This window comes from Osmia bicornis, chromosome 5, assembly GCF_907164935.1.
Source record: "Osmia bicornis bicornis chromosome 5, iOsmBic2.1, whole genome shotgun sequence".
Taxonomy (NCBI): Eukaryota; Metazoa; Arthropoda; class Insecta; order Hymenoptera; family Megachilidae; genus Osmia; species Osmia bicornis.
In genome coordinates, this window is record NC_060220.1 from 1,962,655 (window position 1) to 1,990,069 (window position 27,415).

A 27,415-nucleotide genomic window follows, 5' to 3' on the forward strand; every position below is an offset into this window, starting at 1 on the left:
CTTTATTCGATAGATCACGAATGAATGTATATTCTGTATTATGCAGATTAAAGAAAATGCATAACATGTATATACAAGAATTATAAATATAATTTTGTAATAAATTAAAGAGCAATTTTAAAAGTAGGTATACGAAACAAATTTGAATAATCCTCGTGATAGTTTTCGATTAATCGAACTTAAGAATTCATTTCGATTAATCGAAATGATAAAATAACATTTATTGCTTTAGCTGTTACTAGGTGCACATTTTGTTCTCGAATGTTTTTAAATAAATACAGTAAATAATTTATAATATATTGTAAAACATAACAAAATGCCAAAGAAAAAAACAGGACAAAGAAGAAAAGCTGAGAAACAAAAGTTAAGGCAAAAAGAAATTAGAGCAGCTAAGGATCAAATAAATTTAGCTAAATTTCCATGCAATGCAGTAATGGCAAGTAGTTACATACAATAAATTTCTAACATATTAATACATTTGTATATTTTATCTTATTTCCTAATTTATTTATATTTGTATAAATCTGTCGCAAAGGAATGTGACAAGTGTGGCAAGAAGCAAAAAAGTAGAGCTTTTTGTTATTTTTGTCAAAATGTGCAACGTTTACCTATGTGTGCTCATTGTGGAAAAATAAAATGTATGTTAAAAACTGGAGATTGTGTGGTTCGTCATCCTGGTATATTTACTACTGGCTTAGGTATGGTGGTAAGTGAATGCATTTTATATACAGAAGAAAATATTCCAAACATCATAATTATAAATGTTTAAATTATAAACAGGGAGCTATATGTGATCATTGTGAAGCATGGGTTTGTCATGGAAGACGTTGTCTTACTACCCATGCATGTATATGCCCATTGATGGATGCAGTCTGTCAGGAATGCGAGAGGGGTGTATGGGATCATGGTGGTAGGATATTTCGATGTTCATTTTGTGATTGTTTTCTTTGTGAAGATGATCAATTTGAACATCAAGCATCGTGCCAAGTCTTAGAAGCAGAAAATTTTAAATGTAAGAATATAAAAAATGTGTTGTATATTTGTTTAATATTAATATTTTGATAATTCCTTTTTTTTGTTATGAATAACTGATATTCTTAGGCCAATCCTGCAACCGTTTGGGGCAATATTCTTGCTTGAGGTGTAAAACATGTTATTGTGAAGATCATGTTCGAAGAAAAGGGTTTAAATACGACAAGAACAAACCTATACCTTGTCCTAAATGTGGCTTTGAAACGTCTCAAACAAAAGATCTTAGCATGTCGAGTAAGTAATATTTAATTTTAGATTAATTATTTCATTGTAGTTTAATTGTAAACTTTCAATTTTTAAGTAATTATTTATAGAAGCATATTTTATTTTATTGCAGCAAGAAGTCATAAATTTGGTAGGCAAAATCAAAGTGGAATGTATGAATCCGATGATGAAAGTGGATATAGCTGTTATGGTAAAAAAATTAATTGTTTAAACATTTATTTTAGAAGTTGTTATATATATATATATATATATATATATATTGTTGTTATTTATTACAGGAAATCAATCTCAGTATCATGTTTCTGAAAATTATACTGGTTCTGATCAAGAAAATGAAGATGAAGAGGAGGATGATTACGACGGTGATGAGGACGAAGACGATGATGAAGAGGAAGTAGAAAATGAGTCATCAAGCGAAAACGAAGAAAATGAAAACAATACATTACCTAAATGTAATCATTAATAAAAGGAATCTAGGAACAACAGAATATTTAAATTTTCATTTGTTATGTTTTTATATAATAAATAACATCTTCTTTCAATTTTTCATAAATTATAATTCGATGCATTTATACCTTACATGCATAAAATAAATTTTACTATTATATGTGTAGAACAAACATAACTAGGGATAGAAAAAACAATGATCTAACATTTAATCACGACACATGAAAATAATGTTACATTTATTATACATTGACTTTATGTAGAATAATTAAAAACTTTATAAAACAACGAATATAAATGTATCACATATGCAAATGTATGTTATACACGTAATGAGGTATATTCAGATGGAAATGCAAACGTATGAGAACCAAGGGCATTGACGCTTGGTAAAATTCCAGCGTTCGGTATAATGTTCCAAGATAACGTTAACGTTACATTTTTGTTTCCCCTAAAAAAATAGGTAAAAATTAATTACATTTACTTTATTTAACAGCATTTGTATGCCTCCATTATTACTTATTTCAAATTACCTTAAGCCATTACCATCATCCCAGAAATAATACTTTGTGTATATATTTTTGAAGTCAAGTACAGCATTATCTCCACGAAGTACTATTTTATCCCATAACACAACCTGAAGTAAGAAATATTTTATTCTTTAACATTAAATGCTAAAATCTATATTGCCATTACATGTTATACATTATTATGTACAAACCTGATTAAAATCATTATTTTCTGTTTGATATTCAGCTGTGAGATATAAAAATAGCTGTTTAACATTCCAATTAAACAATGGGGTAAGATGTATATTTATGTAAGGAAATTATATATACTATGGTTATAATATAATTTAAAGATTTGAAGTTTTTACTTCTTTATAATTAGATACATATAAAATTTTCATATAATTTGTATAAAAAATATATGGATGTAGAACATCTTTAATCAATACAAATTAGATAAAAATATTTTATACGAGTACTGCTTCTAATATATAAAATATGTTTGCAAATTTTTAAATTAGTGTAAAAAAATTAAAAAGGATATCAGTTTGTAAGTCGAATGTTAAATATCCCAGATCATTCTTTTCTCTTGAAGCACTGTAATCTGGTACATTTTTTCTGTAAAAGAAAATATTGTTAATTATTAAACATATGAAGTATTTAAACTATATTTATTGTAATAGCTATAATATAATGATATAAATAATGATCTTAATCAATGTTTTTTCTATTATATATTTATATACAAAGATTTCTTTGAGATAATTTCAAAGGACTTTTCTTTTAGGGCATAGGCAGTACCTAAAAACAAACATATTTAATCTGAAATTTCTGAATGCAACAATAAAAAAATAAAACAATAAGTAATTAACCTATGTCTGAAAATTGTAAATTAACAAATTCGTTTTTATGAAAACATATAATAACAACGTAATTAAATAAATGAATCATACTTACACAGCTACTATAACAGTATTTAATGTTGCATTTGCTCTATAATCAATAAATACGGTAGATAGAAAACAACAAAACGTTAGACACGCTGCAACACTCAATGTATATGCTAAAATAGCATTACCACGCGTAAAAACTGTATGCATTATTATGTTTTAATACAGATAATACACAGGTAAAAATACGAATAATGCATCAAAATATCCTAACCAAAATCATCATCACCTCAATCAGAGTTTTCAACGTCAGCAATTCGGATTCGGCACGAATGATTACACCGCTGGTGTTCAAAAATAAGCCGAGTATAATACACAATGTGTTCATAAATAAATTTAACTACACAGAATATATTCGATGTTGGCGGTATATTTAAATTATATGCCCTGAATTTATTTATATGTATTTCTTATAGAGGAAAGAATAAAATGAATTTTAATTATTGTATGTATGCTGGATGCCACAAACGTCGTAAGAGCCACAAAGTAAGAATACCCTTACATCGTTCGTTTTACCCTTGATTACGAAATATGTAGAACCGATCAGAGCCAGATGCGCAGAATAAACGAAAACTCGTCGTGGAAATGAAATAAGTATATGTGCGTATATATATGTATATATAATTTCAGTTTATGTTAGTTTATTTTTTCATCCGTAGCAACTTCAAGGAAGTGTAGATTAGTATACGATGGTATACGAAGATGTTTATGTAGAATAAGTGGTATATTGTTTGCGAAAAAATAAGTAATTTGTCTTAAGAAATACATTAAATGCTTTGGATATGTCGCATTTGGTAAATATACAAACGTTAATAAAATTTTATACCTTTAAATTATCAATTTTAGTTTATCGTATATTATGAAAAAGGACAAGATTCGTTTCATAAAATTCTCCCGAATTGTTTGTTTTTAACATTAACTTATACTTTTTCAAATTTTAGTAATGTTATGGCTTTTACTTTATATGCATAAATTATCTGTTGATCTGTTATTTCAGAGTAAAAAAGAATGGGTTGTGTCAATAGTCGGACAGATATTAATGATTTACATCCAAATATTTTTCAAGTGATGAACGTAGATGATTCAGGTAAATTAATTACACCTGGACGTTTAGAAGTTACAGAAAGTGACATAGTACTTTATCAACGTGGTAAACAGCCTATTAAATGGCCATTGCGTTGTTTGCGTCGATATGGCTATGATGCAGAAATCTTCAGTTTTGAATCAGGTAGAAGATGTTCTACTGGACCAGGCATTTATGCTTTTAAATGCCGTAGAGCTGCACATTTATTTAATCTTGTGCAAACAAATATTCAGGTTTGTATTCTTATGTAAATAAAATATGATATTAGTCTCATTTTAAGACATATTATAATAAATGATTAATATTTTATTAGAAAATGTAAACTTTTATAAATAAGTTACATTTTAAATAATATATTCTTTCAGGTTTGTAACAATAGCGGAGATGATACAATATCCAGAGAACTTCCAGTTGCTTCTCATCCTGGTCAAACAGTAACACGAGTGACAATACCGGTTGAGCCTAATTATTTGGATCCAATACTAAATAGGACTAATAATCGTACGGGTTCCAGATTTGCTCATAATCAACAAAATGGAGTTGGAAGATTAGATAGCATAGGAAGTAGCACTGGTCTTATATCGCCGCAAGGAAATATAAGTTCCCCTTCATCACCACCTGTGCTACCACCACCACCTCCACCACTTCCTCAACCACATCCGTCCTCGCTTTATGTTAACGAAGAAGTATTGTCTTCTTTACCATTGGAAATGGAGCATAATAATAATAAAAGCCTTAGAAGAGCAATACAAAGGTACTTTACATCCTAATCGTTTTTTATTATCGGTATTACTTAATTATATTAATAACTTTTTTACGCTTTTTTTTCAGATCTTGTACAGTCAGTAATTCTATATCTAGTAGCGGTTCAGTATCGTTGGAACAATCATCTATCCATAAAAGTTCAGAAGTCACTTCACAGACAAAATCACCCCTTTCGGTAGCACCTTACATGAATGTAGATATTAATAGTGATATTAGTTCACTTTCTCCAACTCATAGCATTTCTGAAGCAACGCAATTTAAGAAAGACAAAAATGTAAACAATGAATGTGGACACGCCTATATGAATATAAGTCCTGGTCAAGAAACAAGCGAATCTTTGAGTGGTAGACAACGACCTTCACCATTGCCATGCATTCAATCGGAAATAGAAGAAGGAGTAAGACATTGTTACGCTAATCTAGAACCAAGTGAAATCGAAAGCTTACGGAAAAGATTTTCCGGGGTATCTGTAGCAGAAAAATCGCCTTTGCCTCCATCAACGCCTACAGGTGGTCCAATTAGGGAAGTAAATTATGCTGTATTAGATTTGGATACAAAGGATGTACCAACTACTTCACCGTTAGATGGTTCTTCAACTTTTACTGCATCCCCTCCAGAATCTCCAAATAAGTTACAAAAGGGATATGCAACGATAGATTTTAATAAAACAGCTGCTCTTTCTCATTCGGTTAATCCGAACCTTGTGAACGATAACGAAGGTTCAAGAAAAACGCGTCACAATTCTACAATTAGTGATTTAGCAGCTTCTGGTAGACGTAGTTCATCTGTAAGTGAATGATCAATTGTTTATTTCATGACTGTGCCTATGTAAGAAATATTAATAGCATTTTATAGGAAGTAACAAGGTTTTACTTGTATATTACAATTTAAACTTAAATTTAATGATATAAAACCAAAGAACAGACATTTAATTTATATATTTTTTTGTAATATTGATCAAGCCTGATAAAATATCAGTGTTATATAAAAATGTAATGTTAACCCTTAATTACCATGGCTTAGAAATATAAACATATAAAATACAGGATGTATTTTACATTGGTTTTTAACTTGTAAGTAGCATTTTTTTACCATTTTTAATTTTATCATTTTTTACGTATTCATTAAAATATTTTTTATATTAAAAAATAATAAACAACTGTTTGAATAACGTATACATTTACACCTGATCCTACCATGGTATTTAAGGGTTAAGCAACTCTTTATTTTTCATGAATTTTCTTACGTTTTATCGTTAATATAATAGCTCTTAGTTTAATATTTTATAAAATTTTATGATGTAGTTACTACATCACAGTATTTTTAAAAAGTAAGTCTTTTTTCAAAGTGCAGTTAGAATGCACAAAAGAAACATCTTTTTTATACGATATACAAATATGTTTATAGAAAATGATAGGTAAAATGACTTTTTACATTAAATATTAAGGAGGAATTGGAAGCTAAAGTGCCCTAGTTTTTCCTCTATCGTAGGAATTGATGAGGCTCAAATAGTCTAACTGAAGTAAGAGCATAAAGGAATATGATGTTGTAACATAAAAGAAGATGGTGATGATATACATACATACTACATATACAGTTAAATGACTATTTTTAAAGTAGTTATTTCAAATACAATTATGGCTATAAAATCGTAAATTTGGAGTGATTTTAAATAAATGGTAAATATAAATATAGAATATGTATTTAGATATGTATATACATACATATATATGGACGTATAATTTTATGCTTTTTAATAAAAAATTTGCTATTTTAATGGAATATCGTTGCATCGTGTCTTTAGCTCGAATACATGTTATAATTATTTACTTTATATTTACATTAAACAATACATATACTTTAGACTTGACCAAAATATGTCTTATGTACAATTTAAAAAGAGACTTTAAATTATAGCAACAAGATATATTTACAATATGTGTCATGAAATAAATTATACATATATCTCTGTTTGGGTAAATGTAATCTTTAGAATTACTTCTTGTTAAGAAGAACGATGTGCAAAACTACTTTTTATTTGCACAAATAATTTTATTAAATCAAAGTAGTAAATGTTTATTTAAAACTATTTTGCACGTATTTTTAAAGTATCGTTACTATTTTACTAAAAACAATCGATTCAACGAATAATATTGCATCGATGATTTTATTTTTAAATACTATATCAATTGAGGCAATCTTTTCTTCCAATAGCTCCTAAAATGTTTATAAAGTGATAAATTTATAACAGATAAAAATCTTAGGTTTTTTTTTGTAAATACAAAATATTTCTTTATTGGAAATATATTATAAATCAGTAAACACATTTATGCAATATTTTGCACATTTAAGATTTTATAAGAATATTTAATGATTATTAAATATTAATAATTAATAATGATTGAATTAAACAAATTAATATTTTAAGATTTTGTTTAAATTAGGGATTTAATTTACATAAAATTTTATGTAAATGAAAGTGTATAAAAGAAATTGATATTGTATTTTAGATTAATAAGTTTAATTCACAAATAGATGAAATTTTATATTGTAATATAGATTTAATTAACTTCATATAAAATTATGTTTAAGAATTTAATTCAAATAAAATTTTATATGAATAGAAATATGCAAAAGATAATTTATGATATTTCTTTTTAATCAGTGAGCTTAAATTTAAAATTGATTCATATAAGATTGTATTTAAATTATGTGAATTTGAATATCCTCCAAACAATGATTATAACTGGCAATTTTCAGTTTCTTTCATGAATATTTTAAACATTTGCGATTGTAAATTAAAGAATGTGTTTGTAGTGTATTTATTTTTCGAGATTTTATATATTTAATGCTTTAAATTTGCACATCACCGCTCCGTTTTTTTTTAGATTAGATTGTAAATTAAAGTGTTGCAATGGTTTAATTTGGGTTGAAAACAAGAGTTTTGCGGTTCTGCTCTGCTAAGGGTGCTAGCGGATCAAGCTTAATCTGTGAAACTAAGATGAATTATTTTTAAAGATTATTAACTATGTATAGATTTACTTACTAAAAATTTATTTAAACTAAATGCGTATTAAAATGTGAAAAATAGGTAATACATGAAAGAAATATGAGATATAGTACAGAAAGTTTGTAGTAATGAATATCATTTTTTATTTATTTTTTTTTTTCGCGTTGAAAAAGATTTATAAACATAAAATGAAAATCTTCACGAAATCATTTTTGATGGTAGTACAGGCTTGAAAATACTTCTCCTCTTCTCCGTACAATTTCCTCTTTCTCCCTTTACTACTAAATGATATTTAACAAATGTCCTGTTTCAAAAATCTTTTTCACGATTTCCCACCAAAACCACCCATTAAGTTTCCAAGTCCACCCGCTGCACCTTGTTGAAGTTGTTTCATTATATTTTGCAATCCTGGCATGCCACCTAAAAAATAAAGGAAAACGAATGGACGAGTGGATTACATTATGTTAATGTAATTAGTATCAGCACATTATTCACTGCCGCTATCGCGTGAACGATAATCAGCGCTAAATGTCTGATCACGCGTTATCGCGTGCCCAACCCTCCGGGTTTAAACGTTATGGCATAAAATTAAAAATTTACAACAATAACTTTTAAATCCAAATAATAAAATAATACTTACCCATTTGATGTAGAACTCTGGGATCCATCATTTTTGCCATTTGATGATTTAATTTTGCCATCTGCGTCGAGTTTACGTTCTTAGACATGTCTCCGGCTTTGAATAATCCTTTAATGCCGCCCATTTTCTTTACTACAGCTGCGAATTTCGTGTACTGCGTAATTAAATCTTTCACTTCTTTTTCAGTCACTCCAGATCCTTGTGCTACTCTTACTATTCTGCCTGGTTGTTTACTGAATAATTTTGCACCATCTCTGTTGTCTAATTCTAAAAAAAGGAATAATCAATTTAACATACTTTTGGTTTAAATATTATAGCATTTATAGAAATACACATGCGTAAGCAGAAGTTTTTGTGTAATATACAATCATTTTAGTAACTAAAAAATACAAGGGGAAATAACCTGCATCATTCATGCTGTCCATAATGGTCATTAGACGTTTTAATCTGGCTACAGACTCTTGTTCTGTACCCTTTGACATAAAGTCTTGACTGAAGCCAGGAATCATTCCCTATTAAAAAAGAAGATATTTTATTTAAGTTAAGAATTAAGGAAATGTTATTTTTGAATTCTGTTTAGTTGAAATTGCATTCAACCTCTTCAAACTCAAACGAAAACTCATAAGAGTAATTAAAAAACAAAGAACAAGATGCATTCACACAACTACTTAAAGAAAGTAAAACTTACCATTATTTGAGAGAACGGTCCCATTTTCATAATATTTTGGAATTGCTCATACATATCTCTCAAGGTAAACTGTCCATGTTTGATTTTCTCAAGTAATTCTTCATTGTCGTCGAGATTTAATTCATTTACTTTATCTATAAGACCCTCTATATCACCCATACCCAATAATTTACTAATGAACGGTTTTGTTTTGAAAGGTTCTAAATCATCTATGTGTTCTCCTGTTCCTACAAAGATTACTGGACTCTGTGTCGCAGCAACCCTATAAAAATATGCTTTCATAATATAAGGAATTAATAAATTAATTATAATAAAACAATTTTTACTTTAAAGAAAGGATTAATCTTTAATATTCTTATTAAAAAAAGATGTATCTACTTTTTCTCATTGTTTCTCTCTTTCCTTCCATTTATACAATTAATTTTTTTTTTAAACAGCTATTTTTATTTAATTTTAAAATATTTAAGATCTTTCTTTAATACAAATGTTAAAATGGTTTTAAAAAATAATATAAGACTTACGCAGACAGGGCACCTCCTCCTTTCGCATGTCCGTCAAGCTTTGTAATTATAATAGAACCAACATTAACACGTTCTTTAAAAGCTTTGGCTTGAGCTTCACAAGCTTGTCCTATTGTTGCATCCATTACGAAAATTATATTGTCTGGTTGCTAAAAAAAAAAGTTATTTTGTATTTTATGCATAACATACGTTAAAGGTTTCATACAAATTTAATTTTTGAGCGCACGCATGCTCAAGAAATTGTATATACAGGTGCTCGAGTTCGTCGACTTTGTTATGGGCCTATACTACTGCGTGTTTTCGCTCGGTGGTGGGGAGAGGCGGTCCCGCTCGGTGGTGGGGGAAGCATGGTATATAAACGCTGAAGCGGTTTTCCCGCTCTCAGACGACGCGCTAGCTTGGAATCGTACATACGTACGTGCTTGTAATAGTAATAATTATTAAATTACTCACGATTGCATTAGCTACTTGAAGCATTTCTTCAAACAGAGATTCTTCCTGCTTATGTCGACCACTGGTATCAACAATAATAATTTCATAACCTTCTTTTTTGAACATTTCTACACCATCTTGTGCTATTGCCACTGGGTCTACTTCTGTATAGCTAGGCAAAAAAAGTTTTCAACATTCCTTTAATATAGCATTTAAGTTATCTAACATTATTATTCTGCATAACCAAATATGCATAACAATGCATAAACAAATTTTTACTTACCTTCCATAAAATGGAATTCGTGCCTTCGTTGCATTTTGTTTTATCTGATCGTACGCACCCGCACGAAAAGTATCAGCACAAACCAAACAGGCCTTCCAATTCTTTTTTAAATAATGATAAGCAAGTTTTGTACAAGTAGTCGTTTTTCCCGAACCTTGTAAACCAACGAACATAATTATATTGGACCGTCCTTTTATCGGCTGATAAGCTTTTACTCCGGGATCAATCAACTATAACAAACATTCAAGCTAATGTGTTAAGAGATTTTATATAAATATCAGATCATCTTATTTACCTTTACAAGCTCTTTGAAAACAGCGCTTTGTATCATCCTCCTTTTATTAAGTCCTCCAGCCATGTCATCGAAATCAATGACAAGGCGTACATTTTCCCTTAGTTTCTTGACAAGTCTAATATTAACATCTGCTTCAAGTAATGCCGCGCATATTTCTTTTAACATAGAATTTAAAACCTATAAACAAAATAAGATAAATGTTACTAACACAAGCATAACAATCAAATTAATTTATAAGTTTATACTATAGGAAATTGATTAACAGAGAAAGGAATTGGAAGGAAATAAACTACCATGGTGCAAGAAAAAAAACAAAAAATATAAAAATATCAAGTGTTTACAAATTACATTCAAAAATATTTAATTTCACATCTTGAGTTTTAGACTAATTACCCAGGCATACTTATGTACAGGTAACTGTGATACACATTAATTTTGTTTTTTTATCAATTGTTTAATGTATTGCTAATAAATATGTATTTTTATATTCATTCTGCCAATAATTTTCATAGTTTAGTGACTGTAGAGCATACAGATTTACATTTACAACATTACAAATATCTGAATATTGCAATTTCATGCAATTATTATATATGTAGTCATAAAAATTTATTCTTTAATATTTTAGTTAAAATACATTTATATTACATAAATATAATTCTATAGCTGAATATATAATACAACATAATATAAAATAATGATAAAAAATATTGAAATATTTCTACATTTTAAATATACATAAAAATTAGTGGTCTATGAACGCTTGTCTTGTTTTTTAACAAAATCAGTATCATGTACTTGAAAATTTAAAGAATTAAAGAATAATTTTATTCAACAAACAAGAAAAATGTTAAAAATAAAAAAATCTTGAAATGTGGGTCGCAACATAAAATAACATATGCTACAAGTCTAATTGCTTATGTCAAAACGAGCTTTAAGGTTATGTTTTGAAAAAAATACTTACCTCTTCGTTAATTACGGTGGCATTGCTAAGTGATCGAAGTGCAGATGTTATTTTACGTCCTAAATCTGCGAGAACCATTTTGCCCTCACTAATTTACACGTAAAGAAAATGAAAAATTAAATATACACAATGGTTATCCAAATGTTATCAATTCACTATAATGACACATTCAGCTTTGAATGTAAAACCAAATTTAATATTTACGCTTATTTATTAAAAATTAAAAATGTTTTATTTTTAGATACAGAATTACTTTTTCGGAAGATACTTGACATTAGGATATTTTGTCTTTGACACACTACATAAACCACAAAAAAAGGTGAAAAGTATAGGTTCTGTTATGGTTAGGTTAAGTCATTGATAACAAACGAGAAATAGATTAACATCATGTATTTATAACATAAATTGGTACTTAAAGTTTCAGTCACACTTTACAATATTAATTAATATAAATAATAACGAATTTATATAAATAATAAAATTATTCTTCTATCTTTATCTATTATTAGCTTATATGAATCGTACTATTTAGTTCTTTTGAAAGTGGTATTATTAGTTTATATATCCTTAAATAATTATTAATTTATGGATATTAACCTTTTAAATTCTTCGGTTACATTACTATACAATTTATATTTCGCGCGTTCGAAGTTTTCAGAATTTGCACTACAGGGGGAGTCACACGAACCACATTGTTATGCTACCACGTGAAGAAAATTATCTATCCTAAAATCCAAATGAAATTATATAATTTTTAATTAAAATCCGTCTCCGTTTCGCTATCCGGATGGACATTATCAGTGATTCCTGAGCTACTTTCAGTAACGTATTTTATTCTTTTCTCTTCCATTTTTTCTTCTTTATTTTGTGTTTCCTTTTGGGCCAACTTTCTGTAATATTTTTTAGCGAATATAAAATAAATTTATTTTTATATTTAAACAGTATATTACAAAAAAAACATAACAAAAAGTGACTCGATTTTTAACCATACTTGTACTTATTTTTACGTAAGTGGTCTCTTATTTTTTTGAAAATCGTAGCGCATATTAATGTTAATAATGTTCCTAATAATCCTAATAAAATTGCCATCAGAACGGTATCAATTTGTACCCAAGGATCTTCTTCTTCTCGATAAGTTTTAATTGGTTCCAGCGTTACTGGATGACTGTGGAATTATAATGGTAATTGGTGTTAGGGAGAAATGCATCGAAATAAAACTTGCTTTGAAGTACCAGTGGCGCAACTATAATTGCTCGATAAGGGGAGCAACAAAATATTTTTCCTACTTTATTGATAATAAAGTAGACATCTTGTATAATTAAATCATGTTGATACAATTTTGTAACTCATGTAAGTATGTACTTACGAAGGTTCCGTTTCCTCTTTACTAAGTTCATCAAACGCCTTTACCACTGCTCTACCCAGATCCTTTCCTAATTGCATAAATGCAGATTTACTTAACCAATCTGCTAGATCAGATCGATTTATTTGACGTAATCTGTGTGCAATAGCTTCATGGGTTTTGCCCTTCCCTTCTGCTGGAGAACTGTTCCAGTGCAACAGATGTCGGATGCAAGGAATCTCATCATCTACGTTCCGTTCTGTCTCAGAAAATTATTAATGATTTTGTTAGATACGATGATAACTCGTGTATTGTTCGAAGAAGAAGAAGAGTTCTAAAATTACCAGCTGCTGCTAGCGTATTCGGCAATTCGTAAGTGGTGTAATGAAGTGCGGCTATTAGACGTCGACACTCGAAAGGGTTAAGCCTTGCAGCTAAATATTTCAGTTCGTCCAAATTAACATCCATCGTAGCAAGAACCTTGTACCGGGATAAAATAATAATAAAGTATAACCATTTGTGCATCATTAATAATTCTTTCATCATAAAGGTTAATGAAACATTGTATTATGAAGCGTGCGTAAACGAATATAAACGAGCATACATTTATTGACAATCTTCAGGGGTCGTGCAGCAGTTTTTGTACACTCGCGATGAAATCAAGGTTTCCTAGAAAAAATGGCGGTACAAGGGAAGCACAAATTCTTAAAATCTTAATTTTAATAATTTAATATTATAAAATTTAATATATAACTAAGAAATATGAATAATAAGTATCAATTCAAATTTCCCCGCGTAAATGTTTACATGTAAGTAGTGGGGGCCATAGATCTAGTGATGCGCAGTCGCGGAGTGTGCGCATGCGTGGAGTGTGCGCTTTTCGGGCAGTCATCTAGTGGTCGCGGCGGCATTCGTGTTTTCGTGTTGCAACGTAGCGAGTTTTCAGGCCCCAATCTTATGGCGTCGGAGAGGGGATCACGGTTTGGCGGTAAGTTGAGACTAGAGCTACTTATAAATTACTTGTGATTTGATCATGTTCGTTTTCAATAAAACTTAAGGCTAGAAATTATTATCATTTACTGTTTCTCATTATGATATTACAAAAACACCAACGCTGACAGGTTCGATTGTCGATAAATGTTATAAAAACGTAGACGCTGTATAGAAACAAAGATGGCATGTGTAAAAGTTGAACAATAGTTTCATACAGTCGTTCATTAATTTACACGGTTCATCTATGCGGTCGTTTCGCACTTTTCTTTCTCTTCTTCTTGTAACACTTATAACAACCTGTCGGTGGTGGTTCTTCCGGCTCTTTCGGCACAGCGACTATATTATTTTGCGTAGCTGCGTGCACCAGTTCGTACGATGGTCTCTTTCTTTTTGTATGTGGCTTTCGAACGAAATAGCTTCTAGATATATCTTCCGTTCCGATCGGTATCAATTTTCTGATCGAGAAATGATTTATTAACATTGGCGTCCATACTATTTTAAGTGCTGGTTTATAAAGCTATTTAAAATCATTACCCTTTCTTCTTTTTCCCTCGTATTTTATTCCATAGATGTGCTAGTCTGTTTCTTATGAACAAAGTGCAGCAACAGGTTAAAAGTACAATTGTAACAAGAATGATTCCTACGGTTCTTAGCGACATCTTGATCGTAGTTTGTCCTGTACAAAATACACAGCTTAATATTAGAGATCATCATGTGGCTAAGAAAAGATTTATTACCACTGATCTTCTCAATCGTCTGATTTGAGTATTGATTAGTCGTTTTAGTGACTTGTAAATCTTTCGGTTTGGATGTTGTCACTGTAATTCCTTCGTAGTCTCTAAAAAACGTTGAGCTTATAGAGAAATTAGAAAACTTAGGTTACCCTTGCTCTCGAAGAACACTATCCATTTTTAGTGTCTACAGGATCAAGAGACAGAGTTGGTTGTGATACAATACGTTGAAAGCATACTCAAAATAGTCAGTCGGCTCAACGTTGCGAATCACTTTCGGCGCTCTTGAACTTTTCATGTTGAATTCAGCAAGGCATGCAATTAAATCTCTTCTTCCAATTCGTTCCAGGAAGTTGTTTACAATTGCATACGTGTTCCTTGTAACTGTTCTTAATTGACAGATCCATTTCACGAGCCTTCGAAAGCAACTTTGTTCTCGTGTCAACTTTTGTATTTGTACATCTGACAGTTGTGCTGTTTTGAATTATATTCATCCTTATGAATATAAGGATTGATAATAGTTTCTTTTTGTGTTAAAAAAGAATGGTTTGTCCTACGGTTGCCAGATAAAGGCTTCACCACTGTCGTCATATAATGTTCAACCAGTTCAATTTTTTTATTGTGCTATGCCAACGGGGTGCCGAGCCGACACTGCCGTCCCTGAGCCCGCGCGCTATACGCGCTCGGATTGGTCAGTGTTTTTCGTTAATAATTCAAAAATGAAGCTTCAAACAACATTTTCGCAAAGGAAAATGTTGTTCAGAATCACCCCAGCTACTACCCGTTCAAGGGACCAACGATAGTTCTGGAACACCCTGTATAGCTCTATATGACGTCACTGGTAGCGCTTTTACCTGGCATTCTTGTTTATCTTGTTTATTAATAATATAATAAATTAGGTTAATATTATAAAATTTTAGTCACGATTGACCTCAGTTTCCCATGAAATATGGCTAACACAATTTACTTACAATGGGAATCTAAGAATACCAGTCTCACGCACTCCTCGGGTTTTAAGTTAGCCGCTAACAGTTGGAGCTGTGGTACATCTATTTCAGCGATAATCTATTATGATTGTAAATAAATTTAAATTACATAGCAAGTACTATTAATCTATAATTCCGGTTAGCACGAGGAATATATAATTCAAAATTATGTAAATCTTCATAAATATTAAATCTGAGAATAAACGTACTTGAGAGAAAATACAATTCAAATGCAGCGAAAAGAGAAACAATGCATTTGTGATAACAATTCTTAAGTTCATCGAGAGTTTCAGCGAACTGGAACAGCCATGTGTTGTTTTGATTTCATTAATTAATTACATCGTCTAATTTTTAATAATCTCCTGTAATTAAACAGCATTATTTTATTTCTTTTCGATGAAGACTTTGCAAGTATAAAAATGGTGTACCAATATATCTGAAAGGAATCGATCAAACCTCAAAAATAAAAGTATATTTGATACCTTAAACGACGACACAATTGGCAAAAAAATGTTACTGTTCCTTTGATTTGTTAAAATGCAAAAACAGCCTTACACTTTAAAATCTCTTTAAAGTACAACTATATCTAACCTCGCACTTTGCAAAAATATATATACACATTTTTCAATGATACATCAATTTCTAAAGACTTTATATTTCAAAGGAATGCATTGAACACTGAATTGAAGATAAGTATCATGGCCGCCTGATAATCGACAGAATTCAAAGGACTGTCGGTTACAGATCTGCCAGATAACTTTCTGATTTTTACCAGCGAAATGTAATTTAATATTATACCTGTTCAGGTTAGAATGAAATTTGCATGCACGATTTATATTTTGATTGTCGTTTTTGCGGAAAATAAGGTGAGCTCTTACGAATAGATATATTGCAATATATACATTTGTATTGCCTAAGAAGGTTAAATATTTTATCACGTGCAATGATTCTGCTATACAATTGTCACATTTGATTTCTTATTCATTTTGTAAATAAGTTCCTCGTGAAAAATATTTACACTATTCGTATTATATCAGGAAAAATTTCTGGTACGATGTATCGCACACTTCGAGGAATCGGAACTTGTACATTTATCAGAGAATTTGAATCGTTTGGAATGTTTACAACTGGTGAAAGCTATGTACGATTTAACGCCAGCGAATATAGAAGATGAAAGGAGCAACTATGAGGTGTTATACCAAGGATCTAATCATTTATCGACCAAGTCAAAGGAATGTCTTGCCGAACTTGAACACTGGAATAATAATTTTCCAAGTAAAATTTTATTTATAAAATAAATTTTTAAAGGAACAGTGTAAAATATAGAATATGAAACTGATATTAAATACAAAACTCTCTCCATGGTCCGCCATCCGAGGGTTAATATTTTCTTCAAGCTAAAGTTATAATATTTAATAACTAAAAGTTCCATTATTTTTTTTCTAAATTAGCCTGATTTACTTTAGTACTCTTTCAAAAATTTGAATAGAAAACGTTAATGATTACATTTAATTAATGGAACAAATATTAACGAAGGAATATCGATGAAGAATCCTTTTTACGTTACATAGCAAATACGAAACCCAATGGACGTTCTGCGATGGAAATGACGCTAAGGTGGTTGGGACGGCCTGATTTAGCGAAATACGTGAGAGAAAATCATAGAACGGTTAATTACATGGATACAGAGAATTACGATAAGGCCGACACGTTAGAATTTCCAGGACACAGGGTATCGAGGAGGCATGCCCCTAAAAAGGACAAACATTCTTCCAAAACCGGAAAGAAGAAAAAGAAAACCAAGAAACGAGGTCATCGTGAACACCCTCAGAATTCTGGAAAAAAAGATAAGGGACTTCAGAAAGCAGTCGCTGCCACAGCAGGACACGCTACCGCGTAATAATTTCTTACTACTAATATTTCTCCGATTTCGATGATTTTACATGTTAAAAAATCAAAAACCTTTTCTATAATTTTTCTACAAAAAGTGATAATTTGAGTTACAAAATTTCCCGTTGAATTTTCCAGCCACCGAAGTCGCGAATTGAACAAGACAGACAATCAATCACAGAACAAGAACGACTACGTTGAACAGCACCGATCGATATTTTGTTCAATTCTGTGCGTTCTGTTTTTTCTAATCCTTTGTCTTGTCGCCGTCTACTTCCTTCATAGGCGAAATCGTTTGAAGGCACGTGGTACGAGATTCAAGTAATTATCGTAGATAAATTAAGAGTAATTTAAACGTATGATCCTTTTGTCTAAATATTTTTACGGTCTAAGTTAATCATTTTCAGACCTAATGACCTTATATCTTTTGTTATCGAAAGACGTGTATTTTTTTACAATTAGAATTTCCAGCGGTGTTTCTAGTTGTTAGGTTTTATGTTTGGCTAAGGGTCAACAGGAGTGACACTAGCGTAATTAGCGCAATGATTTTAGGTGGGATAGGTTTTTTTCGCGATTCATATGGCAGGTGCCTAAGATATCTCAAAGACTATCTAAGAAAGATTAAGACCAAGAGAGCGTAGTTTCTCAGTATAAGTCTTCAAAGAACAATTCGGATTTTGATTATCATTCCTATTCACCCTTAAGGAACAGACTTAATTTTTGTGTTGAATTATAAATGAACCTTGTTGCTATTTGTACACTTTATATTCAGATACGACAATTCTGTGAAGAAAGAAAATAAAGATACTCTTACCGATCGTTTGGAGTGGAACGACGAAACGGTATGTTCGTGCTCGGACGTCGAGGACGGATATTCGGGAAAATGTATGATGTGTGGTGGAAATTATCAAACACACCACACGAAACCTCGTCGAAATGATTCTCATGATTCTATGAAAGATTCAAAATCAATGCCCGTACAAAAAATACGAAAGAAGAAGAAGAGGGAACGATTTAGTTTTCTTCCGAGAAATTTTCACGATAGGAAAAGGGGAAAAGATCAGGAAGATCGGGATAGGAAGTGCGTAAAAAGGAAGAATCCTGGTACGATGAAACATGAAAATGTGCAAGATGCATCACAAATTTTTATAGATATAATTTTGTAAATTTATTTTTTTCTTAATCAGAGTATTATATTAAAATAGCGTGACGCATCTTGTTACAGCATTATCGGTAATATACGAATTTCTTTTTACAAATTAAGGAAAACTTTGGAGAAATCTCTTATGAAGAAACGCGAAAAGGTTTCGAGTACTTGTTACGGAGACTACGAACAGTGTTTATGTTGCAAATGTAATTTAAGTTACACGGGTACGTATAAAATACAATGGTACCTCGGTATACGTCTGCTTTGGAATACGTCCAATTCGGAATACGTCCTGTTTGGATGTGACAAATTTTGCTGTGAATTTTGCGTCATTTGTTTAAACACTGTTTAAATTTTTTTACATACCTATTCCGTATAAGTCCAAACATCAGGAACGGATAAAAATCGTATACCGAGATACCACTGTTATTTCAATTTCATCAGCAATACTATAGTTTGGGAATAAGTTATAACGTTCCATAGAATATATATTTAAAGATTAACATTATTTGTTAATATAGAAAGGATGCTCCGCGAGAAACTGGAGGAAAGAAGAGAATTACATAAATTAAGAGCAAAGAAAAGAAAGGAAGAGAAAAGGAGAAAAAGAGAAATGCAAAAAGCAGAAAGGCATGCAAATGTGTGTTTTAAAGATGTATCTAAATGAATTACTATTTGGCTTTTTCTATTATTGTTTTAAAACGAACATTAAAGAAAATTTGAAAAGCAGAAATTTTTCAAAAATATTGTCTGCGATGAATAAGATTTTTATAATTAAACAGTATTTTGTAATTTACAAAAACAGTAATTTACACAAGTTGTCTTGTGCTAATTTTGACTGATTTTTAATAGAATAGAATCAAATAAGCCTCTTTCCACAGCCTCTATTTTCCCTAGGAAAAAAGTGGCCGCAGTGAAAAGTGTTCCAGAATGAGTTGTTATCGCTATTGCTTTCACCATTATCATTTGAAAATTAGTAGGAATACAATTTGTTCCTTAGAATTTTAGAATTGCTGCAATATCATGCCTGAGTATCACACAGGAATCTGAATCATCGAAGGTCAGCGGTATGAGTCAAAGAATTGTATTCATAGATAAAAGAAGACTATTATTGAAAAAAGTCCAACAGTGTATTAAACGTAATCGATATTAGTATCGATTTCATAGTGCAAAGCGTGCGTTTATTAGTTTATCGATATTAGTTTATCTAATTGTAAATAAAAAATGCTTGATATTATTATCATTGACATCTAATCTATTATATATATACTGTCTAGGTAAAGATATAAGCAAGATAACAAGAAGATGTAGTAATTGTAGTCCAGCAATCAGAACTGCAGCCTGGGGTGCACATTGTGCAAGAAAAATGCAATTATCGCCCACGTACAAGCGATAAGTTGATACAACGTACTTATACAGGAGAAATGAAAATTCCTGATACTATACGTACAGTGTCAATCCAACCAGAAACAAGTATTAATTCCTTCGGACCAAGTGAAACGGTTGCTCCTGATAAAACCACCCCACTCGCTGAGGGTAAGTGATCGTTGGATATGTTTCATTGAAATTTATATGATTTTTACAAGTGATTATGTTTGTTTGTGAAAGCAAGGACCATCCAAATGACGGTTCTTGAAAAAAGGCAATTTTTAGGAATTATTTTTTTCAAACGAAGATATCAGTGTAAAATAAGTACTTATTTTTTCGAGTTGGTTCCACATTCCTGGAAATTATGTTTTCAAAAAAATACGAACAAATATTTAATATTAATATGCCGGTATCAGTTCAACCAGAAACAATTGTTAATTCCTTCAGATCAAGTGAAACAGTTGCTCCTGTTAAACCACCCCACTCGCTAAGGGTAAGTGATCTTTGGCATTCTATTTCTTTTTTTTTCAAATTAGAATTTGCCAGAATTTCCATCATTCGTCTTCATCTTCCGCGAGCAGTGTACTTGCATACGAATAGTCTTCTATAGAGTTTTAGGATGATTCTTGACCCCTCTACTTATTCCGGAATTCAGTACTTTTGATTGCATGCGAAAAGTACCAGCTCTGCCGATATGACACCATTGTTCAAGAAATATTATTGCATAACATCCTAATACATTGTCTAATTATATCCCAATAAGGTGGTCGATATTTTTCTATCTGGATAGAAATATCATTTCAATAAAATCGACTCGATTCAAGGAAATTAAGAGCGATAATCTTATCTGATTTAAACAAAAATGTAATAAGCAGTAAAAACTGGAATACAGTTTTTTTTCTTCCTGTCACAAAGGCTGTGATAACTTTACTTATTAGTGATTAGGAACGAAGGAAACACAATTGTCTTGGTAATCCAATTACAATGATTAATCCTCGGTTGGTGCGGCGGACCATCGAGAGAGCCCTGATTTTAATTTAATTTCGTATTACATATTATATTCATTTTGAAAATTTGTCACAGATCTTTTGAATATTGTACATGTTTCGTAAGCTTATTATTTTTCAAGGAATATCAACGGGTTAAGAAATTACAACTTTTCTATCATTCAATATAATCTCAATTCGAAAGAATAATATATAAATAAAAAAAGAATGAAATTTAGTAAAGTACGAAAGAAATATATTGATGGAAAATTATTAATAGAAAATAAGTATAGAAAAGTTTAATCTTTAAACAATAATATAAAGAATAAATGTATTCACATAATAGAGGAAAATGTTTGTACACGAATATTAGTAACGCGTACACTTCTGTTTGGTAAAACGAAAATAGCCTTTGAGATTCTTCTTGTTCCAACCTAATAATATATATACAATACTTGATTCTTTTGTAATCGTCATAGAGTTGCCATTTCGAATTCGTCAAAATTGATATTTCATGACGCGAACACTTGGTATATTTTCCCGAACGCTACGTCCAACGTTTTGCTCCACGCTTCGGATACTTCCGGTGTGAATTGTCTTCCCAACGCTTGGCCGAGAACTTGCAACACCACCCCTTTCAAATTCTACGTATGAAATATTTTTCGTTTATTAAAAACGATACAGTTTCATTTGGCATTAAGCTACATTTACAAATCGTACCTCAAATTCTTCTTTTGTTTGGCCACGTTTTTTATGCCTCTCGGCCAGGCTGGTTAGGCTTGCCTCCATTAATCCTGGGTCGTGCAACGAATCGATAACATTATTTAAGGCCGCAATTATACTGGCACAATGAGCCTGAAACCTCTTATTATCCGGCAAGGCGTCTAATGGAATGTCCTTGAAAGCGGCAAAATGTTGCTGATACGCTGGATATTTTTTAAAGAATCTACAAGCAATTAGTCGATCATCGAATTTTTATTCCGTTAAAGTAGAAGGTGATCAGAAACGTGTGGTTGAAAAATAAGTAGGTACATCTCGATGTATTTTTGATTAGTTTGACGGTTCATCGAAATTGACGAAATTGATCGCTTAATTAGAGAGATAGAACGATCATTTATTTCGATTAATTGTCACGATAGAAGCTTCACCGGGGTATTGATAGCAGCTTATCTTAACATCGACGTGCAATTACTTACTAGTTCTCATTTGCATGCAAGAGAACGGGCTTTCAAAACGTTTGCCTTGCATTTAAATGCGAACACAAGGGGAAAATTAAAGAGACAAAGCAAAAATAAATTATCGTTTAATTTGATGACTTGTGATATTAATTTTAATAATTAAAACAAAGTTTCAGAATTTCAGAATTTCTGGAAATAAATCCTGGTTACATCCATGATTGAAAGGAAATCTAACAAATTTGATTGAAAAGCAACTGAAATCGAATAATCAAAGATGCACAACGCTATACAATTTATCTTTGACTCGCTCATTTTTATATTATCGATTAAGATAAACGTACTTTATCATTTACTTGTTAGTTCCTATATTATCAATTAAGATAATTGCAATAACATTATGATACAACTAAGGTTATCAGAATACAGTTCATAGTTTCGTCATTTCGGAAACGTATCTTCTAATTACCTAGAAGCTAACTAACAAACGGGTCGAAGCGACAAGTATTTTAGGTATTTTATTTTCATTCCGACTTTTCTTATGACAAGGAACTATTGTATACAGGGTGGTCTGAAATTCATGGTGCAAACAGTGTCAGGGTGATTCTATGTTTCAAAATAAGACGAAATTGCATAAGAGCAATTTCCTTTAAAAATTGTTGTTCCAATATATGAAACTCTTTTTTTTTAAATATACATTTAACCTTAGGTTGATATCGTATATACATTATGTAGGTTTGAGTTATGATTGAGCCAGGCTCCTCTGTTCAGGGGTAAAAAGTCAATGCGCATCTATAATTCGTGTTAATGATCGATCATTACGATAACAAAGCATGCAACTGTTTTCCAAAAGAAAAAAGAAGGAAGAGCAAAAGGATGAAATACTTACGTGGTCATCACAAGAACTCCAGAGCGTACTTCATCCTTTCTTATCACGGACCACGTGTTCTGCACTAATTTTTTCTGTTTCTCCGTCAGCCCGGTGGCCTGATCGATTCTATTATCGTCGCTCGAGATGCCGAGTAAACGTAGGAAAGTTCCCATATTTTGGTCTGGACAAAAATATCCTTCGGAGAAAGAAAACAACGTTTCGTAAGGAACCGAGTCGAAAATGACGTTGGTCGAAGAATCGTTAAAACGCGAAATGGAAGAAATCGAAGATGTCAAGGTCTCGGTTGAATGGATCGATCCTAGCCGTCTGGATCACGTCATGATATACGGTTATCAGGGAATAAGCGGTCGATTCGAGTAACTACAATTACCGTAACTCTGTATGATATATCACGTGGCGCGTAGTTGTCGTTTCAATTCGCTGAATCGCTGAATCGCTGAATCGCTGAATCGCTGACACGGTTAGACCACGACCACGACTACTCTCGTTCTTCGAGCCCGACTGACGGCACACTGCCTATCTAATGCTATTTTAAATCCACCCCCTCCGCTTTATCGCCGCCACTAATGCCGCACGCGGTTAAATGATTAAAGGATTAAGCCTCTTTACACGATCAGCATCCAACTGGTTAAGTCGGTTAACCGATTCGACTGTTCGATGCTTTGGTCACTGAACTCCGTTTCTCAAATACCAATCGTGTATTTCATTGTTCGATCCTTTCGAACCGGCGCGGCGCGGCGCGGCGCGTCGCGACGAAGATAATCCAAACGAATGGACCTTTTATTCATCCATTGAAAATTGTATTATTTTCTTTCTAAATTACTTTTAATATTAATATCGTCAAAATTAAGATTTGAAGAATTCCTCCTTCCTCTATACCGCCATCTCCGGATTGTATTGTTAATGTTTTAATAAAAGTAGTTTGATTAGCTTTCTTGGGCCAAAATTAAAATTTCTAAATTCGAAATATTATACGTTCCATCTTAGTATCCAGTCATCATCATTGGTATCACTTTTCAGAAGTTAATAATGTTATTTTGATTGTCATTAGAGTCACTAATAATTAAATGCAATAATTAAAAAAAAAAAACAGTTATTGTACATTGTATAAAATTAGTATAGAATTAAAAGGGGAAGTGAGGAGTATTCAAGCTATTCGTGATCGAAGTGTACTTATAATTCTGATCACGATTTCTTCCGCTGACGTCATTCTACGAATCGCAATCCTCGTTATCTAAAACTCCCAAAGGATCAGTATACACGCAAGATGTAAAAGGCCGTAGATCTCAACTCACACACGATCAGGAAGCTTAGTCAGGGAAATAAAGATTTTTCTTTCATTCATGTTTCGTTAGAGGAAACAATTATACAAACAGTTTATTGAATTGCAAAATAGTGCGTTTATAAACAAAGACCGAGGTTGACACAATAAATCATGGTCATGATATTTATTCTATTGCAATAAAACGTGCAACGATTGATAAATGTATGCGAAACAAACGTAGCTCAGTGTACACCTGGCAGGTGTTGAACTTGCAACACTACTTTATATGAAATTCACGCATTGATGGTAGAAAAAGATATCAACTTTTTTGCGTTCAGTTTTTTATAACTTACTATGAAGATATAAGTTTCCTACATGAATAGAATTCAATTTAAGGGTTACTGAAGTGATGGTAACACCTCTGGCAGAGAAGAAATAAAAGACAAAAAAGTAATTCAATTTTTTCAGACTCAATTCTGAGAGAAACTTTATATAGTTATGATATTCATATTGATTTTTATTTTCTGCTAAGGGCTATGAATCTAATAAAAGTAATTTTTGTTTAATTACTTTTGTTGCAGGAAGCCGCAACAATGACTGAGAACGTTATAGAGCCAGTAGTAATTGAAGAGAAACCCGTCGAAAAGGAAAAAACGGAAGAATGTAAATCAAGATTACATCTGAACCAAATAATAGCTAGTTTTATAGGTAAACCTTTTTCCTTACTGTATATTAGAAAAGTAACAAAACTATGTTCTTACGTTTTTATGTTTACATAATTTTCTACGTTGCCATCAAACAATTGAATCATTCAGTTTATTATTGCATAATTGCAGAACATTTAAAAAATTTGTTTGGAGAAACCAACATTTTTAGTTAAATAGATAACACTTCAAAGTAAATGAATTTCTATTTTCTGTCAAATTACATTCATTTTTGTTTTTGTTATTTTCAAGCAACTTTGACACTACTTTCCTGTGGACTATGTATCGGCTGGCCAACGATTTTCTTACACGGCAAAGAATCTGACGTGCCCTTAACTCCTGACAGCAGATTATTAGTAGCCGTTGCAGTATTAATAGGTGCCTGCGCTGGACCGATTCTTTCTGGCTTATTAATTGACCGGATTGGTAGAAAATGGTTCCTCTATATGACAACAATCCCAATTCTTGCTGGTTGGATACTTATTTTCGTTGCCAAAAAATGGCTCCTACTTTTCATGGGAAGGCTCGTCGCTGGACTGTCAGTTGGAGCTATATACACTGTCGTTCCTATATATACTGGAGAAATCACTGAACCAAGAGTTAGAGGTGCTGCCAGTGGAATAATGGCTGTAATGTTAAATTTGGGATACATATTTACCTATGGCGTCGGTCCAATATTGGGCAGGAAGGTAATTTTTACAAATTTTAAAAACTGCCAAGAGTATTCCCGCGGTTATGACTATGTCGGTAAAACAGTGATGCGCGGTTACGCTCAAATGATAAAAATATTTTTTCTCAAGTCGCGAAAAATCCTTCATGCAAGCATCATTTTTTTATCAAAACAGAATCTACTTCCAGTTAGTACTTATCAGTTTCCAATTTCAGTCCTGAAATTTTTTTTCAATATTTCTCAAGATATACTTCATTTATCCCTTTTTTAAAATTTTATATTGTCATTATTTCAGAATCTGGCAGTGATTAATTTAATACCGGTGATAGTATTTGGCTTAACATTTGTGTGGATACCCGAGTCGCCGTACTATTATTTGAAGAAGCAGAAACAGAAAGATGCAGAGTTGTCGTTAACATGGTTAAGAGGGAAACTTAACAACGAGAAAGAAATAGAAGAGATAAAAACTTTTATAAAAAGCGAAGAAGAATGTAGCATTAAGAAACTCACAGTACCAACGAACAGGAAAGCACTTCTGATTTTGATGTTACTATTCGCGGGTCAACAGCTGTCCGGATTGCTAGCTATCGAATCGTACACCAGAGTTTTGCTCCCAAAAATCGATTTCAATGTAGATATTAGAGTCACACTTCTTATCATAAGCTCGCTAACTTTGGTAACAAGTTTAGTAACGACGCTGGTCGTCGATAAGATTGGTAGAAAAGTTGTTTTTCTAATATCCGCGTACGGTGCTACGATATGTCTTCTCGTAGTAGGAGTGTACTGCTACCTTTATGGAAAAGTAGCGAAGCTCAATGAGCTGACTTGGGTACCATTAATCGTTATTCTACTTCATAGCATCGTCTTTTCTTTTGGTTTAGGCTCAATCCCGGCGATCATGTCGTCAGAACTCTTTCCAATGAACGTGAAAAGTTGGGCAATTACGTTTGCAAATATTTTCTCATTTCTATTAGCTTTGATAGTTGCTGGATGTTATGAATTTGTGATCGATGCATTTGGTTATTACATAATATTTTGGGCTCTTGGCATTCTTGAGCTCATAATAACGATTACTCTGACCGTCATTATGCCGGAAACATCGCGTAAATCTTTCATAGAAATTCAACAGATGCTAAAGGGAAAATCTAACGCACCATCAGCAGATAAAACAAATTCGCCATAATTTAAAATGAAATACAAACCACGTAATGAATAATGTTTTCGTTTGATTTTTTAACAACTTTTATTTTGAATTTACACAGAATACGTCACTAAACAAATTTATATAAACAGTATTACTTAAAGAGATTTTACGGTAATACAAATAAATGCGATACTAGCGTGAAAGTAAATGTTAATTTAATCGAATGATTAAATTACGTATTCGTTTACGTTCTCTTGCTGTATGATTTGATATTTCTT

The 27,415-nt window shown here is 31.6% G+C and overlaps 9 protein-coding genes across 10 annotated transcripts; 4 read left to right on the plus strand and 5 right to left on the minus strand.

Annotated features, from left to right (window-relative positions):
• The first annotated feature begins 207 nt into the window (after positions 1 to 207).
• Positions 208 to 1,745, plus strand: LOC114871114 (zinc finger protein 330 homolog). The gene is made up of 6 exons (XM_029176614.2): positions 208 to 436; positions 536 to 706; positions 781 to 1,012; positions 1,102 to 1,266; positions 1,370 to 1,447; positions 1,536 to 1,745. The coding sequence occupies exons 1-6, from the start codon at positions 317 to 319 to the stop codon at positions 1,718 to 1,720; spliced, it is 951 nt and encodes a 316-aa protein (XP_029032447.1). The 5' UTR covers positions 208 to 316; the 3' UTR covers positions 1,721 to 1,745.
• Positions 1,746 to 1,891: 146 nt separating this feature from the next.
• LOC114871118 (signal peptidase complex subunit 3) lies at positions 1,892 to 3,635 on the minus strand. The gene is made up of 5 exons (XM_029176620.2): positions 3,171 to 3,635; positions 2,758 to 2,831; positions 2,426 to 2,514; positions 2,238 to 2,341; positions 1,892 to 2,155 (listed from the first exon to the last, which is right to left on the minus strand). Exons 1-5 carry the CDS (start codon positions 3,311 to 3,313, stop codon positions 2,026 to 2,028), a joined length of 540 nt encoding a protein of 179 aa, XP_029032453.1. The 5' UTR covers positions 3,314 to 3,635; the 3' UTR covers positions 1,892 to 2,025.
• A 171-nt stretch (positions 3,636 to 3,806) lies between these two features.
• LOC114871109 (fibroblast growth factor receptor substrate 2) lies at positions 3,807 to 7,353 on the plus strand. The gene is made up of 4 exons (XM_029176594.2): positions 3,807 to 3,957; positions 4,161 to 4,480; positions 4,613 to 5,001; positions 5,079 to 7,353. Exons 2-4 carry the CDS (start codon positions 4,172 to 4,174, stop codon positions 5,809 to 5,811), a joined length of 1,431 nt encoding a protein of 476 aa, XP_029032427.1. The 5' UTR covers positions 3,807 to 3,957; positions 4,161 to 4,171; the 3' UTR covers positions 5,812 to 7,353.
• Positions 7,354 to 8,141: 788 nt separating this feature from the next.
• Positions 8,142 to 12,199, minus strand: LOC114870991 (signal recognition particle 54 kDa protein). Its single transcript, XM_029176337.2, has 9 exons — positions 11,846 to 12,199; positions 10,882 to 11,058; positions 10,587 to 10,816; positions 10,325 to 10,475; positions 9,872 to 10,020; positions 9,351 to 9,612; positions 9,066 to 9,174; positions 8,663 to 8,929; positions 8,142 to 8,442 (listed from the first exon to the last, which is right to left on the minus strand). Exons 1-9 carry the CDS (start codon positions 11,921 to 11,923, stop codon positions 8,345 to 8,347), a joined length of 1,521 nt encoding a protein of 506 aa, XP_029032170.1. The 5' UTR covers positions 11,924 to 12,199; the 3' UTR covers positions 8,142 to 8,344.
• A 138-nt stretch (positions 12,200 to 12,337) lies between these two features.
• Positions 12,338 to 13,771, minus strand: LOC114871017. The gene is made up of 4 exons (XM_046285661.1): positions 13,532 to 13,771; positions 13,212 to 13,446; positions 12,837 to 13,010; positions 12,338 to 12,735 (listed from the first exon to the last, which is right to left on the minus strand). The coding sequence occupies exons 1-4, from the start codon at positions 13,731 to 13,733 to the stop codon at positions 12,600 to 12,602; spliced, it is 747 nt and encodes a 248-aa protein (XP_046141617.1). The 5' UTR covers positions 13,734 to 13,771; the 3' UTR covers positions 12,338 to 12,599.
• LOC114871027 lies at positions 13,757 to 20,743 on the plus strand. The gene is made up of 9 exons (XM_046285962.1): positions 13,757 to 13,763; positions 14,033 to 14,175; positions 16,935 to 17,172; positions 17,469 to 17,793; positions 17,926 to 18,108; positions 18,560 to 18,868; positions 19,052 to 19,158; positions 19,456 to 20,470; positions 20,543 to 20,743. The coding sequence occupies exons 1-8, from the start codon at positions 13,757 to 13,759 to the stop codon at positions 19,599 to 19,601; spliced, it is 1,458 nt and encodes a 485-aa protein (XP_046141918.1). The 3' UTR covers positions 19,602 to 20,470; positions 20,543 to 20,743.
• Positions 14,414 to 17,005, minus strand: LOC114871016. 2 transcript variants are annotated; one of them, XM_029176385.2, is made up of 7 exons: positions 16,380 to 17,005; positions 16,107 to 16,259; positions 15,883 to 15,976; positions 15,151 to 15,385; positions 14,918 to 15,018; positions 14,715 to 14,856; positions 14,414 to 14,635 (listed from the first exon to the last, which is right to left on the minus strand). In XM_029176385.2, exons 2-7 carry the CDS (start codon positions 16,176 to 16,178, stop codon positions 14,419 to 14,421), a joined length of 861 nt encoding a protein of 286 aa, XP_029032218.1. In that variant the 5' UTR covers positions 16,179 to 16,259; positions 16,380 to 17,005; the 3' UTR covers positions 14,414 to 14,418. The 2 variants fall into 2 exon arrangements, with proteins under 2 accessions (XP_029032218.1, XP_046141616.1); XM_046285660.1 differs by having other exon boundaries at positions 16,107 to 17,005.
• An 829-nt stretch (positions 20,744 to 21,572) lies between the features above and the next one.
• LOC114871019 (globin) lies at positions 21,573 to 25,129 on the minus strand. Its single transcript, XM_029176389.2, has 4 exons — positions 23,726 to 25,129; positions 23,353 to 23,530; positions 22,009 to 22,234; positions 21,573 to 21,932 (listed from the first exon to the last, which is right to left on the minus strand). The coding sequence occupies exons 2-4, from the start codon at positions 23,505 to 23,507 to the stop codon at positions 21,801 to 21,803; spliced, it is 513 nt and encodes a 170-aa protein (XP_029032222.1). The 5' UTR covers positions 23,508 to 23,530; positions 23,726 to 25,129; the 3' UTR covers positions 21,573 to 21,800.
• On the plus strand, positions 23,575 to 27,176 carry LOC114871015 (facilitated trehalose transporter Tret1-like). The gene is made up of 4 exons (XM_046285963.1): positions 23,575 to 23,670; positions 25,201 to 25,327; positions 25,576 to 26,012; positions 26,289 to 27,176. Exons 1-4 carry the CDS (start codon positions 23,575 to 23,577, stop codon positions 27,174 to 27,176), a joined length of 1,548 nt encoding a protein of 515 aa, XP_046141919.1.
• Positions 27,177 to 27,415: the final 239 nt, after the last annotated feature.

Bases quoted from the DNA above. Each gene is read 5' to 3' on its own strand.
- LOC114871027 (XM_046285962.1), top strand. The intron at 14,176-16,934 runs GTAAGTTGAGAC...GTATTATATCAG, and splicing joins GAGGGGATCACGGTTTGGCG to GAAAAATTTCTGGTACGATG. The intron at 18,109-18,559 runs GTAATTATCGTA...CTTTATATTCAG, and splicing joins GCACGTGGTACGAGATTCAA to ATACGACAATTCTGTGAAGA.
- LOC114871016 (XM_029176385.2), bottom strand. From the start codon at position 16,178: ATGAACTTAAGAATTGTTATCACAAATGCATTGTTTCTCTTTTCGCTG. The intron at 15,977-16,106 runs GTACGTTTATTC...CAATCATAATAG, and splicing joins TGAATTGTATTTTCTCTCAA to ATTATCGCTGAAATAGATGT. The intron at 14,636-14,714 runs GTAATGATTTTA...TTTCTCGATCAG, and splicing joins CGAGGGAAAAAGAAGAAAGG to AAAATTGATACCGATCGGAA.
- LOC114871118 (XM_029176620.2), bottom strand. From the start codon at position 3,313: ATGCATACAGTTTTTACGCGTGGTAATGCTATTTTAGCATATACATTG. The intron at 2,832-3,170 runs GTAAGTATGATT...TTTCTTTTACAG, and splicing joins AATACTGTTATAGTAGCTGT to AAAAAATGTACCAGATTACA. The intron at 2,342-2,425 runs GTTTGTACATAA...TTCTTACTTCAG, and splicing joins AAAATAATGATTTTAATCAG to GTTGTGTTATGGGATAAAAT.
- LOC114871015 (XM_046285963.1), top strand. From the start codon at position 23,575: ATGACGTTGGTCGAAGAATCGTTAAAACGCGAAATGGAAGAAATCGAA. The intron at 25,328-25,575 runs GTAAACCTTTTT...GTTATTTTCAAG, and splicing joins AATAATAGCTAGTTTTATAG to CAACTTTGACACTACTTTCC. The intron at 26,013-26,288 runs GTAATTTTTACA...TCATTATTTCAG, and splicing joins GTCCAATATTGGGCAGGAAG to AATCTGGCAGTGATTAATTT.
- LOC114871109 (XM_029176594.2), top strand. From the start codon at position 4,172: ATGGGTTGTGTCAATAGTCGGACAGATATTAATGATTTACATCCAAAT. The intron at 4,481-4,612 runs GTTTGTATTCTT...ATATTCTTTCAG, and splicing joins TTGTGCAAACAAATATTCAG to GTTTGTAACAATAGCGGAGA. The intron at 5,002-5,078 runs GTACTTTACATC...CTTTTTTTTCAG, and splicing joins CTTAGAAGAGCAATACAAAG to ATCTTGTACAGTCAGTAATT.
- LOC114871017 (XM_046285661.1), bottom strand. From the start codon at position 13,733: ATGATGAAAGAATTATTAATGATGCACAAATGGTTATACTTTATTATT. The intron at 13,011-13,211 runs GTAAGTACATAC...ATAATTCCACAG, and splicing joins AAAGAGGAAACGGAACCTTC to TCATCCAGTAACGCTGGAAC. The intron at 12,736-12,836 runs GTATGGTTAAAA...AAAATATTACAG, and splicing joins TTACGTAAAAATAAGTACAA to AAAGTTGGCCCAAAAGGAAA.
- LOC114870991 (XM_029176337.2), bottom strand. From the start codon at position 11,923: ATGGTTCTCGCAGATTTAGGACGTAAAATAACATCTGCACTTCGATCA. The intron at 10,817-10,881 runs GTAAATAAGATG...TGTTTGTTATAG, and splicing joins TTTTCAAAGAGCTTGTAAAG to TTGATTGATCCCGGAGTAAA. The intron at 10,021-10,324 runs GTGAGTAATTTA...TTTTTTTTTTAG, and splicing joins TTCAAGTAGCTAATGCAATC to CAACCAGACAATATAATTTT.
- LOC114871019 (XM_029176389.2), bottom strand. From the start codon at position 23,507: ATGGGAACTTTCCTACGTTTACTCGGCATCTCGAGCGACGATAATAGA. The intron at 22,235-23,352 runs GTAAGTATTTCA...AATTGCTTGTAG, and splicing joins GGAGTTCTTGTGATGACCAC to ATTCTTTAAAAAATATCCAG. The intron at 21,933-22,008 runs GTACGATTTGTA...TTTCATACGTAG, and splicing joins AAACAAAAGAAGAATTTGAG to AATTTGAAAGGGGTGGTGTT.
- LOC114871114 (XM_029176614.2), top strand. From the start codon at position 317: ATGCCAAAGAAAAAAACAGGACAAAGAAGAAAAGCTGAGAAACAAAAG. The intron at 437-535 runs GCAAGTAGTTAC...TCTGTCGCAAAG, and splicing joins TTCCATGCAATGCAGTAATG to GAATGTGACAAGTGTGGCAA. The intron at 1,267-1,369 runs GTAAGTAATATT...ATTTTATTGCAG, and splicing joins AAAAGATCTTAGCATGTCGA to CAAGAAGTCATAAATTTGGT.